General features: G+C 34.3%; 1 protein-coding gene across 1 annotated transcript in view; it reads right to left on the reverse strand.

The window, feature by feature from the left end:
- The window catches only part of LOC136313582 (cadherin-10), a 161,836-nt gene that overhangs the window by 90,057 nt on the left and 56,694 nt on the right, over positions 1-15,085 (reverse strand). The window contains exon 2 of the mRNA XM_066244116.1: positions 1,843-2,198. Within this exon, the coding sequence (XP_066100213.1) occupies positions 1,843-2,073 (231 nt within the window). The 5' untranslated portion in view covers positions 2,074-2,198. The remainder of the gene's footprint in view (positions 1-1,842; positions 2,199-15,085) is intronic.

The raw sequence follows: 15,085 nt of genomic DNA on the forward strand, positions 1-15,085 counted from the left end.
TTCATAAATTTTTTATGCCTGCCATCATTAAGGAGTTATCTGATTTGCCTTTGTACAGAAGAATAAGGAAAAAGACAATTTGTGTTGCATATCAAGATACATAAATCTAAACTATTTACCAGCTTTAATTGCTCACAGTGATTTAAAATTCTAGACTAGTTTTCCCTACTAAGAGCCACGTGGTATCAGATGACTGGGAATTCAATTCAATACAAATCAGATCAATTCAATCATGTAAATAGCAAGCTCCATCTGACAGCTAGAGACAAAGAGCAATATAAAGGAAAGTTTTTTATTTCAAGGTGTTCATATTCTTTGGGGAGAGAACAAATGAAAGTACATAAGAAGTAGCTTGAATATCATGAGACAGTACATAACGTAAGGACAATTCAATTCACCAACATTTATTAAATCCTCATTAAGGACCTAGATGAAGGAAAATAGATGCAAATAAGCAAATAACTGCTATGTTCAGGAAGAACCAAAATAAATTATTCACAGTTTCTATGGTTCAGGTTTCTATTATTATATTTTCATGTGATTGGTTTCATTAACTAAAGCTTGTTTATTGCAGCAACATAAAATTTACCTTAACCCTCTGGTCTTAGGCATCCAGTCCAATGAAGCCTGTGATGAGTCTGCTTCTCTGTAACTTCTGCTAATATTGTTTATGTTACTGTTTTCTTTTTATTGTATCCTTCTAGTTAACATGATATTTAAACTTTAATGCCATCTTTTCCACATTTCCAGACATTAAAAAAAGACTGAAGTAAAATATGGAAAGAAATTATCAAAGTATTTTAAAATCAATGAATATATATTCTCCAAAACTAATTTTTCTTACAATAAAAACCTTTACCACAGTTTTAATTATTTGAATGGAACCATTAAAGTTTAGGTTAATATAAAAGTAATATATTATCATAATTTTACAGTGTTAACATGTGATGTATTAACATGTGATTATATCTGTTTTTCTTTTGGGGGTATGTATAACTTCTCTTTTTTCCTTGACATATTTTCAGACTGTCCATAAAAATAATAACCCTAACTATTAAAGTGAGTTCTTTCTTAAAGTATTATCTACCTTTGATTAGATGCAAGTAATGCCAAGAAAGAAAATTGGAAATTAATACAATCGAGTGTATAAAAGTATTTATTGTTACAGTACCTGTATGTCATACTTCTTCCATTTCTAACCACAACTAATTTTCCTTGCTAACTCTTATAATTAAATAAGATGAAATTTGTCTTTGTCCACATCATATTGCAATAAGTTAACTACTTTTGCCTGCTTGTCTTCCTATTTATTTTTCCTTTATATAAATGTATCCATTGTGGGACTTAAGAAAAATAAATAACACTCATATCTAGAATAAATTTTCTTATAAATAAGCAATTTTTTGGCCTGAGGTTATATTTCTAATGGCATTGATTTTCTCCTTCTATAGAATATTAAACAACTTTTAAACATGTCAAGTCAACAGCAATGCAAATTATATCTATTTTATACTATATATAAGCATTGTCACTTTAATGACTATACTGACATAGTTTCTCACTACCATTGATTTCTAGTACAAATTCTAAAATTGCAATTTTTAATATTTCCTTAATCCATGAGTCTGTAAACAGAATTCTATTAAATGAATTCCTACCTTTATTGTGCTACATTTATTGATTCCATAGTTTTTCAAATTACAATTTGTATTCCATAAACAAAAATTATTTAGAAATATTTAGAGAATCAAATTTATGAGAATGAGAGTCTTGGCTTTCAAATGTTCCTTAATAAGACACCTAAGAAAGAATGTAAATATTTGCCATTTCAATAAGACTTACCTTGCCTACATATTGATAATCAGATCCTGTATATTCCTCCAGTAAGAAAAATTGATTCCACATCCAACCACGTTTTTGACGATGCAGAATTTTGCCATCACTTCTAGGTATGCGTGGACTTAAAATTCTTTGTTGAGGTACAGGAGTCCTTCTGAACATTATCTCTGGAGAACAGAAGTGTGGCAGGCATACCCAGAGTAGAAACAGTAGCAAAAATTGGTATATTGTCATAGTTCACTTCTTGAAAATTCTCAACGTGAATGAAGAGAAAGCAGTTCTATTTTATTTGATTGAACTTTACTGTGTTTCAACTGGTTTCCAACATTTCATCAATGTTTTGGACATGTTTCCAAAAGCTTGAAACAAACAAATAAAAAAAGTCAGTAAACAACATTATAAATATTGCCTTATTTTAAAGTTAATGTGATGGAATTAATGAATTATAGCAACCAAAATAGTTATTTTCTCACTTTTACATAAAATAATGACTAATTTTGAGAAACATTGCTTGTCTAGTAACATGTCTACAATTTAAGAAAAGATAATGGTAAATTTCTTTCAAACATGTTCTATAGAAGGGACACATTAAGCTTTTTTTTTTTTTTTGGCACTCTAACAGTTTTCAGGAATTATAATTTCTATATGAAATAGAGATGTATTTAATTTTGCATGTCAATTTTTCCAGAGTAATTTAATATAAATTGATGTAAATGATTTTGAACAGTGGCACCATTTATTCAAATTTAATTCTGTTCAAATGTAAAAATAAATTAAAATGCAAAACCAAAGTAGGGGTGTCTTCAGCTGAAGACCTCTTCTCTTTCCCCCACAGATTGGTCTAACAACTAGAATTTCCTAGAATAGAAAAAAAAACACTACTACAGCAAACCAATTTGTAATATAATGAATATTATTATCTAGAATAATTTGATCATGTTGGTGTGTCTGGGAAATGTGTCCACTTCTAACTATACCCAGTATGCAGGCCTAGAACTAACTCCATGATTCCTCTGACTGCTGTCCACCTCCCTACCGGTGCGTATTTTCTTAACAAAATATCCCAGGTACTCTGTTAAAATGTCAGTGAGATCATATGATTTTTCTGTACAAGATAGTCCAGTGAGTTTTCATCTCACTTTGATTAAAACCTAAAGTCTAACAAGAACTAACAATTCTGTACATAGTTTCATGACTGCTGGTGACTTCTCTGACTTTATGTTATACTCTAATCCCCCACACTAGTCCCTACAATGTGGACTTTCCAGCAAAGTGTTCTTTTCACTTCCCACTACAACACAGGTCATATGCTTTGCTCTTTCACCAGGACCTTTCTACTCATTCCCTCTGCCTTGAATACTTTTCCCTGCAGAAGCTAACTTTAGTAGACCCTTGTTTCATTCTGGTATTTCTTGAATCCATCACTAATATGTTATTTTACCAATATGCTTTATTTATTTATTGTATATACATTTTGTGTCCCTTTTATAAATTCCATAAAGGAAAGAAATTTTGCTTTTTTTTTTTTGTTACTGTTTCCACAATATCTAGAACAGAATATTGTAGTTAAGATAATCAACAAAGACTTTGACTTAATGAATGAATAGATTATTCAAACATCTGAGTATGATACTTCCTCTTTGTAGTTATGTCTCAACATTATGGTAAGAAAATAGATACTTTAAAGTTATAATTATTTAATTTTATTTAGATAGTTATATTATTGTTAGAATATTATTTCTTTATTTTAAAATTTTCAGTTTCGTTTTTGTTTTTGTTTTGCTTTCTGTTCGGCATCAATTATACTTAGGATATATTTTTTATATAAAGTGGTTTGGGATGAAAGGGTTAAATTCTATTTCTCTAATACAATGCATTCTCGGTATTCCAGCATTGACATTTATGCTTTGATCCACAATGATTTGTAAGCAATCTGTTTACTTTCTTTGTTTTATTATTAAGAAGATTTAAAGGTCAATACAAATAAGCTTTAGAAATAAGATTAATGGTGAAGCAATATTTCTCTTGAGTGTATTAAATGGCAGTGGAGCTCTCCATAGCCTGTGAAGCATACAACAAGACAGATGTAAACCGTATTAAAATACATCATATGATGCCATACTTGGAGTATAGAAAGTATCTGATGCATAAAATGGTTTTACATCACAAAGCACTGACTTTGCAAAAACTCAAAGTGATTGCATTCAAAGTGATAGGAACATTTACCAAAATGTCTTTTAACATGCCTTTTCAGGACATGTAAGATGTTATTTGCTATAAACATATATTATTTCTAAGAGTTGGGGGAGAGTTTGTGTAATTCAGGGTATCTTCTCTCTTCCATAAAAAAAAAACTTCAAAACTTATTGAAGCAGGCCCTGGCTGGTTGGGTCAGCAATAAAGCATCGGCTCAGCATGTGGATGCCCTGGGTTCAATTCCTGGTGAAGGTGCACTGGAGAGGTGACTACCTTCTTCTCCACCTCTCTCCCTTTGCTTCTCTCTCTCTTCCTTTCTCTTCTCCTCCTGCAGCCATGGCTCAACTGGAGCAAGTTGGCTCTGGGCACCGAGGATGGTTCTAAAGCCTCCACCTCAGCCACTAAGAAGAGCTTGGTTGCTGAGCAACAAAGCAGGACCCTAGATGGGCAAAACATGCCCCCTAGTGGGCTTGCTGGGTGAATCCCAATTGCGTACATGCAGGAGTCTGTCTCTCTGCCTCCTTTCCTTTCACTGAATAAAAACAAACAACCAAAAACACTTATTGAAGCAACATTCTTATTTCATCATTTTTTTAATTTTAAAATTATTTATAAGCTACTATATATCGATGATAATTTTCAATAAATTTTAACATTACCTATCATTTTAGAAGTTTAAGCACCAATATTTTGGTAATAAATAGTTGGAAATTGTATTTTTAAAAGTTGTTAGTAAATAATCAGTGTTCCACATATGAATAAAAGTATTCTTTAATATTTGCTGCAGGGTCTATAGCAAAATACATTATTTAATACTGATTTAAGATCATTAAAATATTGTTTCTTGGCCTTTTGGCTAAGATAAAGTGTAAGATTATTAAAATATATTTTACATTAATATTACTTAATAAAATTATTTCAAACAATGACAAGATTAAATAAAAACAAAAAAATAAGATGTTTTCCATTTTAATTAATCTAACTTATAATTTTTTAAAATAAACTAGGCCTAAGTCAAGGTCAAAAGGATTTTCTCTCATATATATATATTTAAATTTTTATAGTTATACTTCTTACATTTGTTACATGTTATCAGACATAAAAAGAAAGTTCTTGTTTTAATTATAAACATCCAATTGCTCCAGCACTATCTGTTAAAAAGTCTATCCTTTCTTCACTTAATTGTCTTTGTTAAGAATCAAATGTCTGTATATGTCTGGGTCTATTTTTGGACTCTATAGTCTCTCAGACGCATCTATTTGTCCATACTTATACCAATAGCATACTGTCTTGATTACTGTAACTTATAAATCTTGAAATCAGATAATGTTAGTCCTCTAACTTTGGCATTCTTTTAAAAATTGTTTTGGTTATTTTAAGCCTCCTTTATTTTCAATTTAATTTTTATAATCACCTTGCAGCTTATAGTATATAAAAGCCTGTGGGGATTTTGATTTGGATTGCATGCATTATTTAGTTCTCAGCAGTGTTTTATAGATTGCAGCATACAGGTTTTGCTGAACTATTTTTGGACCATAAAGGTGGAAAGACTACGGACAAGCTACTGTTCCCAAAATTGAAGAGGCACAGAAACTCATGAGTGAAAACCACCTTAGAACTAGTAATTGGGTAGGAAATGTGAGCTGGACTTGACAAACTGCTGGAGGTTCAGTGTGCACAGTTCTGAAAATTAATAACTCTGAGGGACTCAGTTAGGGGCAGGTGATGTGGGTGCTTGATATTGTGAGATTTGCCAGCAGGAGCTTGACCTGGTTTCCACAGTCAACATCTAAGAAAAAAAATCCCTTTATGCTTCTTCTAACAAAGGGATTGGAGAAGAAAACATTTGGAAATATCTCAGATCACTATTCTTAACCCGCCCTGCCCTCAGAAGAAACGAGTTAACCAGAACCTAACCTACTGGAGTATTATAAGAGCCTAACCAGCCTGGGGAAGAAAAATATCCAATTCAGCCAGCTCCCTCTAGCCACCCCATCTGAAGTAAGGAGGGAGAAAAACGGAGACACTCTTGTGAGTTTCACAGTCCAGGGGGCCACGGGCTCACTGAAAGATCGTTGTTTAACCATAGGCTTAGAACGCTCCTCCTGCCTCCACACCTAACTCACATTATTAACAGCAGTTATTTACAGCAGTTCCATTTCTTAGTGCATCATGCCTGGCTATAAAAAATATATATATAAGGCTTACCAAAAGGTAAAATGCACAAATTGAGAAGGCAGAGTAAGTACCAGAACTAGACATTGTAGGGGTTTTATAATTATACTGGGCTTTTAAAGCAACTATAAGTCATATGCTAAGGCAGGGGTCAGGAACCTTTTTGGCTGAGAGAGCCATGAACGCAACATATTTTAAAATGTAATTCTATGAGAGCCATACAACGACCCATGCACGTTACACATTATCCAATAAAAATTTGGTTATCCCGGAGGACAGCTGTGATTGGCTCCAGCCACCTGCAACCATGAACATGAGCGGTAGGAAATGAATGGATTGTAATACATGAGAATGTTTTATATTTTTAACGTTATTATTTTTTTTATTAAAGATTTGGCTGCGAGTCAGATGCAACCATCAAAAGAGTCACATTAGACTCTTTTGAGTTCCTGGCCCCTGTGCTAAGGATTCTAATGAGTAAAGCAGACAGCATGCAAGAACAGATGAGCAATACAATCAGAGAATGGAAATCCTAAGAAAGAACTAAAAATAAATGCTAGAGATAAAATGTAATAAAACAGAGGTGAAGAATGCCTGTGACAGGCTCATTAGTAGACTGGACAGGGATGAGAAAAATGTCTCTGAGAGGATATATCAACAGAATCCTCAAAAGCCTCTACATTCATCCTCATACATGAATCCAAACCCATAGAATGTACAACACCAAGAGTGAATTGAACCCTAATTTAAACTATGGGCTATGGATTTTAGGGTGATTGTGATGTATCAATATGTAGGTACATCCTTGGTTTAAAAAAATGTATCATTCTGATGAGTAATGCTGATTAAAAAAAAAGAGACTATTCATGCATGGAGACAATGGGAATACAGGAAATCACTGTACCTTCTGCATATTGTTGGAAACTTAAAACTAATCTTTAAAAAAATGAAAAATTAAAAAAATAAACAACTGATCAATACACAGAGAGAAATAAATAAAAATAAGAAATTATGTGAGGCTGGGGACAGTTGGCTTAGTTGTAAAACGTCAGCTGGCATGTGGAAGTTCCAGGTTCAATTCTCAGTCAGGGCACACAGAAGAAGTGACAATCTGCTTCTCCACCCTTCCCCCTCCTCTTTCTGTCTCTATATTTCTTCCTCTTCCACAGTCATGGCTCGAAAGGTTTGAGCAAGTTGACCCCAAGAGCTGAGAATGGCTCCATGGCCTCACCTCAGGTGCTAAAATTGTTTGCCAAACAATAGAGCAGTGGTTCCAGATGGGCAGAGCATCCCCTGGTAGGAAGAATGCTGAGTGGATCCCTCTTGGGGTAGATTCAGGAGTCTGTCTCCCTGCTTTCCTGCCCCTCACTTAATAAAGTAAAAATTATGTGAAACAAATCTACAATTAGTTCCCTTGTTGATTCTTCCTCGGTATGATCTGTAGTTAGAAGACTATTAGCATTTTCAAAAGGATGCTCCTTTATTATAAATGTCACAAATAATAAATAATCCTCCTAGTAACATGGCTCAAAATACAAAACCTTTTTTTTTTTTTTTTTACAGAGACAGAGAGAGGGATAGAGAGAGATGAGAAGCAGTTTTTCGTTGTTACACCTTAGTTGTTCATTGATTGCTTTCTCATATGTGCTTTGACTGTGGGCCTTCAGCAGACCGAATAACCCCTTACTCAAGCCAGCGACCTTGGGTCCAAGCTGGTGAGCTTTGCTCTATCCACTGCGCCACCGCCTGGTCAAGCAATACGAAACATCTTTGATACTTCCATTTAACCAAGTATACCTCTCACATCGTCAGTCAATATATACCCTTGTTTTTGTTTTCTCTTTATGTTTGGCTCCCAGCTCTTTTATCTTATTATATTTTCCACCACACTATTTTAAATCATCACCATTTCATGCAAGAGTGTATAGTATCTACCAACAGGTTTTCTTAACCTTAATCTTTCTTATTTAAAATATATCCTACAGGGTGTTAGCTAAATTAATCTTCTAAAATCCACTCCATCAAAACCCAAATCAATTAAAAATTTTAAACATGTCTACTTCTGGGAAGATTACATTGGAACTTTTAGTTCATTGCAGCATCTGAAACCAGATGATTGCTTAAGAAAATTAACCTACATCATTTGCTATACTTTAATTTCAAGCCTGACATATAACTTCTTATGTGTATAGACTACTTTTCTATTAGTATATAATTCTAATTTATGTCTAGGTATTATACTTTATAGACATTCCTTCACTAGTGAATAGCACATTGTTATGCATATACAGATATCAGTAAACATTTCTTCAATTAAGAAATTAGTATGTTTAGCCCTGGCCGGTTTGCTCAGTGGTAGAGTGTCCGGCCGGTGTATGTATGTCCTGGGTTTGATTCCCGATCAAGGCACACAGGGGAAGGAACTATGTGCCTCGCTCTCCCTCCCCTTCTCTCTTTTGCCCCTCCCTCAAGCCAGTGGCTTGATTGGTTTGAGTGTAGCCCCAGGGGCTCAGGAGACCTCTCTTTGAGTGCATTACCCTTGGCACTAAAAATAGCTTGGTACTCGAGCATCAGCCCAAGATGGGTTGCTGGGTGAATCCTCATCTGGGCACATGTGGGAGCCTGTCTATTTCCCGTACTCTTACCTAAATTCAAAAATTATTTAAGGGAGATTATTTGTTTGAAATTGTAAGCATAGTTATAATCAGAAAGAATCAAGTGGGTTGAGACTACAGTTAAAATATCTACTGGAATAGCCCTGGCCGGTTGGCTCAGTGGTAGAGCGTCGGCCTGGTGTGCAGAAGTCCCGGGTTTGATTCCCGGCCAGGGCACACAGGAGAAGCGCCCATCTGCTTCTCCACCCCTCCCCCTCTCCTTCCTCTCTGTCTCTTTCTTCCCCTCCCGCAGCGGAGGCTCCACTGGAGCAAAGACGGCCCAGGTGCTGGGGATGGCTCCTCGGCCTCTGCCCCAGGCGCTAGAGTGGCTCTGGTCGCAACAGAGCGACCCCCCGGAGGGGCAGAGCATCGCCCCCTGGTGGGCGTGCCAAGTGGATCCCGGTCGGGCGCATGCAGGAAGTCTATCTGACTGTCTCTCCCCATTTCCAGCTTCAGAAAAATACAGAAGAAAAAAAAATATATATCTACTGGAATAAAAATGCAAAAAAATTAAAAAATTTTTATAATGTCATTTCCAGTCAATAAATTTCATTTTAAGAAGTCCTTTAAAAACCACATTTTCTTATTTTAATCTCAAAAAAATTCAATATGAATAAAACACAAATTTTAAGAATTATTAAAGCATCCCTTAGAATTCTAAGTTTTGTTATCCCTTTAGAGCAGTGTTTTGTAAACTTTAATATGTATTCACATCTCCTTGTTAAATATCTATATTCTCATTCACTAAGTCTAGCTTGGGTTTCAAAACTCTGCATTTCTTAGAAGCTCCTCTGTGATGCCAATGAGGTTGGACCACATACTTTGAAAAGCAAAGCTGTAGACCTCGCCAAGCCTGAAACATCTTCAGAATGTTTACATTTTCCTGTTTAGACAAACATTTTCCTATGTACAGGTCAGAGATATAGCTTATTCCACTGATGGGAAAATAAAATACAAGTTGACTACTGGAGGAGATTAAAACATTATTTCTAAATAACCAGTCTTTTTTCCAGAATTTTATTTTAACCAGAAGAATCTTTCTGATTCAAGTAATCCCATATTACATCAATTATTCTCCTGCTTATACTATAAACTGTATTTTCATTTATATTTTAAAATATTTGTCTCACTGAATTTCATTTTATTTTTGCAGTCACAGAGATTTATTCTTCTGAAATACTTATAACAACCATTGTTTTTTTTTTTCCATAAGGAAGCCAAGGGTGGTAGATTACAGATATAATATATTCGGCATGTTGACACATCTCAATCATTAAGTCCCCACACATCACAGGTGATCAATTAAGCTACAATCCACCCTTGGCTAATAAAAGGTATTAGTCATTCTTTACTCAGTTGTTTATGTTGATTAAGATCTTAATGTACCAGCTTTTTTTCTTTAATTTTACCATTTATAATCATAATAGAACATGTTAACGATTATTGAGACCAAACCCAAGCTCTATGGATGAACAATTTTAATCCTTTTAGAGTTTCATAGCACCAATACAGTCTAATGAAATTTCAACAGTGAGAAATAAAGGTACATTTTTCAGGTGTGTTTATACAATTAAAATGAGCCAATGCATACTAAATACTCTCTTTTATGAGGTGATACCATTTTATGCATCTAATATAAAGCACTATGTGACATAATTGAATCAAAGCACTCCACTAAGGACTCAAATAATTTGAGTCCATATGCTTGATTATATTTTCCATGAGTTCATTACACATTACCTACTGTGCACTAATCTCATAGAGAATATATAATTCAAGTATTTAATATTTATCATTCTATTCTAAGTATGCATTTTCATATGAATTTGTTTAGACTGTAAGTTAAAAGCAGGGTCTTTTGTTTTATATCTAAAATTACTAATATTGGTATTTACTCACTGTGCTTAACATATATTTTTAGAATTAGACAGAATACTATTATTTCTAAAATATTGCAATTAGAAGGAAATTTGGTTCCTTTTCCTAAGAAAGCAAAACAATGTCAAGTTCCATGTGTCCCATTATATAGCTTCTCCTCTATTTATATATAACATCAAAGAACTCACTCAGGCATTAGTAAAATGGCAATTAATACATCATTGTTGAATAAAATACACAAAACAAAGATGTGCTAGTTTTGGATATAAATTATTATATATTGTTAAGATTGTTACAAATGTAGACAGAATGCCAAGAAACTCTGATTCTTGCTATTCTCAGATTAAAATTCTCCTTCAAGCTAAACCATTTAAAATTAATTTTATTTTCCAAGAATGTGACTTGCACATAAACCAGGAATATATTTCTGCAGTTATGTTGTGCTAACATCTTAATATGATAGCTTGCAAAACCAAATAGAATCCATATACATTTGAGGTGGTAGGTGGATAAAGCATATGGCAGCTGTAGAGAGAAGCATTAGTGAGTGAGAAATATACTTGTTGTGGCCATTTTTTTCTAAGATTCTGCTAATAGGCTAAAGAATGGCACCCAAGTGTTCTTGCTGCTCTCTCGACAGCCTTATTAAACTTTAGCATCGAGTGTGGCAGTCCCAGATGTAACTTGATCCACGATCATGTTAGCAGTGCTAATGCAGCTGTGACATTACACCTGCTGTTCTTGGAAGTCTCATTCTACTGTAGCTAAAATTTATTTCACTATATGGAAATTGGTAGCAAGGATACTCTCGGCAAGAATGTTCTCCTAACTTAAAGATGTTAGAATAAAAGCCACCTGGTACCCAATTTCCTTTGATCCAGGACTTGAATTGCTTCTAAAAATCAATGATTGAAGAGATGGTTAGAGAGTGCTTGGGAGTTTTATTAGTTATTCCTACCCAAGATAGGGTGTCATTTGTCTTTAATTTATCATTAGTAGAACATCAAGAAAAAGTAACTATAGCTGACGGAAAGAACTTGTTAGAGATCATTTCTCTTCAAAGTTTCTTCTAGGAAGACCTTCAGTGCATATATTAATGAATTGTATGTATTCAATCATTATACACTCTAGAGTTGTCTACTATGTGAGTGTGTAGAATATGCATTAAATTAAGATTAACTGTATTGTAAAATGTTATACAAGGGCAAAAAAATATGTGACACTCAGTTGTGAAAAATAACAAAGGTACAAACATGGATATATTATTGGCCATTAAAAAACTACTTAATCGTTAAAATATAGCTATTATATTACATGAGGATAAGTACAGTAATCATAAGACCCTTTTATGACATGCATTTATTAGGTGGTCAGGCTTAAATAAAAGAAGCAGAAAATTTTATCAGCACTATTTTTTTAATTCTAATTATGCTTCCATATTCACGCAATACTAAAAAGCCCATCTGTAGATAGCCTGTCTTATCTCTATGTGAGGCCTATTACTTAAAAAAGGATTAACTCCTAAAGTATATATCTGCAGCTGATATATAAAATTGGAATAACATTGTGTTAGTTAAATTTCATCTTCTCGATGGCAGAGGGGACTAGATTGTAAGTTATTTTCTATTTTCTGTAATGCTTGGCTCAATGCTAAATAGTACTTTCATTAGTTTTCATCTGAACTAAAAAGACACTAAAAGGATTATTTCTTTATTTTCTAATACTTCTTCTAATTCTTAAAGGTATCAATACTTAAGTATAGGCTAGACTCTACAAATATTATTAGTTTTGTAAATACTAGGCGAAGTAGGCTATATCATAATATGAACCACTGTACATCATTGTATAAGTGTGACTTTTTCACTGTCGTGCGTTTAGAATTTTTCTTCTACAGATGGGCTCACTGAGGCTCACAATTGTTCTGTCGGCAGTGTGTATGGAGCACTGTCTCTGTGCCATACATTTTGCTCCACAGAAACTGTCAAATATGAACAAAACTAAAATAATTTTCCACATCTAAGAATTAACAGTGTGAATAGCAAACAGTTCACCTAGTGCAAACATGGGTGGTCTGAGACATCTTTGTGAAGGAAATCATGTCCTAGGTAACACATAGGTAAGAGAAGACAGACTGCTATTGTGTGTTTTAATGTGCATGCTGTATACAAATATGTGAAGGGGTTGAAATGAAATCTGGTAACACAAAAAGGTGGACTTGTGCCCCATGAATTGGAATAATGAACTATGAGTATGTAATGGGTCCCAAATGGGGAAAAGACAGTGCAGAGCTCAGGGGAAATACTAGGAGCATTTACAAATGGTAGTAATTTGACTGTTTGTAGGACACAGTCTAAGATGACTAAGCTCAAACCTAAATTTAGGCCCAGGCCTATTACAATGTGGAGTCCAAATCATCTAGTCCTTCAGCTACAATTTTCTGTCTTCACCAGAGCTGTGTTATGACTTTCATGGGGCCTAGGCAGTTTGTCATGGTGGGCTGGTTTCCTTGACAAAACAATGGAAAATGTATTTTGCAACTGTATTCATTTAAAGATGTATACATTAATTTTATGTATTAAAGCACTGTCTTTGACCTCAAAGCTCATATATTTCCTCTGATTTTTAAAGAACTTAAAACACTTTCCTGGGTCCCTCTCTAAGAGTATCAGGGGTCCTAAGCTGGGTGCCTAGTCTGCCTAATGGAGAATCTGACCCTGAACTTAGCGGCAAACATATATCAGGTACATCTGAACTGAACTTCAGAAATAAACATTTTATACTACACCTTCATCTGACAGTTAAGAAAACAGTTTCAATAGCAAGGTTAGGTGATGTGCTCTGTCTCAGTGTCATAGCAGAAATGTAACTCAGGTCACCAGATTCCCCTTTCCCTTGTACTGTTCTGGAATGTCCTACATAATTTAATAATGAATCAATGTTATTATGGTTAAAACTTACACTTTAATGCTCTAATCTGGAAGGCATCCTGGCTAGCTTCCAATTTGCTGAGCACAAATCAAGTGGACCCGCTGGAAGCGGGAGAGTTCTGATAGGCAGAAAGTATCTGAGCTAGAGACCGTGAAAGGTATTTGGACCCCTACCGTAAGATTCTGAGTAAAAAGAAAAATGTATGTATTTTAAAGACATCAATGAAAATATGTTTAGACGTGTGAATGCCACACATGGGTTTTCAAGCAGAGTATTGCCCAATATGGGCTAGCTCCCTTGGATAGCAGGTACAGCCTTCATGTATCTCCATGTATACATGACACCTTCTGAATTTCTGCATGGAGATACTTACAAATGATGTTATATCCTGAATTCTTAACTATTTCTCCAAACATGTGTTCTGAATTTTGAGGAAAGGCATCCTTTTATTGCGCTGTGTATGTGTGTGTGTGTGTGTGTGTGTGTGTGCGTGCGCACATGCGTGAATATGTCTGTCTGTGTATCTAAGGAAGTATTATATAGCATAAATTTTCATTTCATTTGAGGGCATTTTAACTTATTTTCTTGCCTCCTACCACCAAGGAAGATGGAATCCTTGATACCTCAGGGTGGGGAGGTGGGGTTACATGTATCAAAAAGAAGTTAAAAATATATCTAGATTAAGTTTTCTCTCTTTCTCCAATAAGTCAGCTATAGAATGATAATAGTCACAAAAAATGAATATGTCATTAAGTCCTACTTTTCTAGAATGAAAGCCTCCTGTATTCCTTCAAGACTTCTTATTTCTTTTGTAAACACATATTCACTCTTTTAAGCATAGCGCATTAATCATTTCCATAACGTATCTTGGATTATAGAAGTTTCATTTGATAATGAAACTCTAAAACCTGTTTTTTGTTTGTTTGTTTTTTTAACTGGAGTAGTAAAACTACCAAAGAAGAAATAAAACATGTGTGGTATAGGAAGAGAGAACACAGTATGATAATAAGGAAGGGACCAGCGGTATCAGTTTCTGCCCTCCTCAGATTTACTTGTAAAAACTATTCAATTCAGCTTCTACTTCTTTGTGTTTGAATTCTAATGCAAATCAAACAGGAAATATATATCTATTTACAGATCTACACACACAAAAATACACAGTGGGCTCATATTTTTAGTACTAAATTTACATTATGGCTCTGAAGAACAAGAATACAGAGCAGTGGGAAAAAATGATAAAACTATATGAGAAGATGCAAACAAAACAAAATGTCCTAAAGCTAATAATGGTCCTTCCTAGTTTTCCTCCAAAAATATTGGGTATGTCTGGTGTGTAGTGCAAATGTGCATATTAAGTTTGTTATTATAAAGTGTGGCCACAAAACTGCAATTGTAAAGAAATTGTGCATTAGAAA

Source organism: Saccopteryx bilineata, chromosome 1 (assembly GCF_036850765.1).
Source record: "Saccopteryx bilineata isolate mSacBil1 chromosome 1, mSacBil1_pri_phased_curated, whole genome shotgun sequence".
NCBI lineage: Eukaryota > Metazoa > Chordata > Mammalia > Chiroptera > Emballonuridae > Saccopteryx > Saccopteryx bilineata.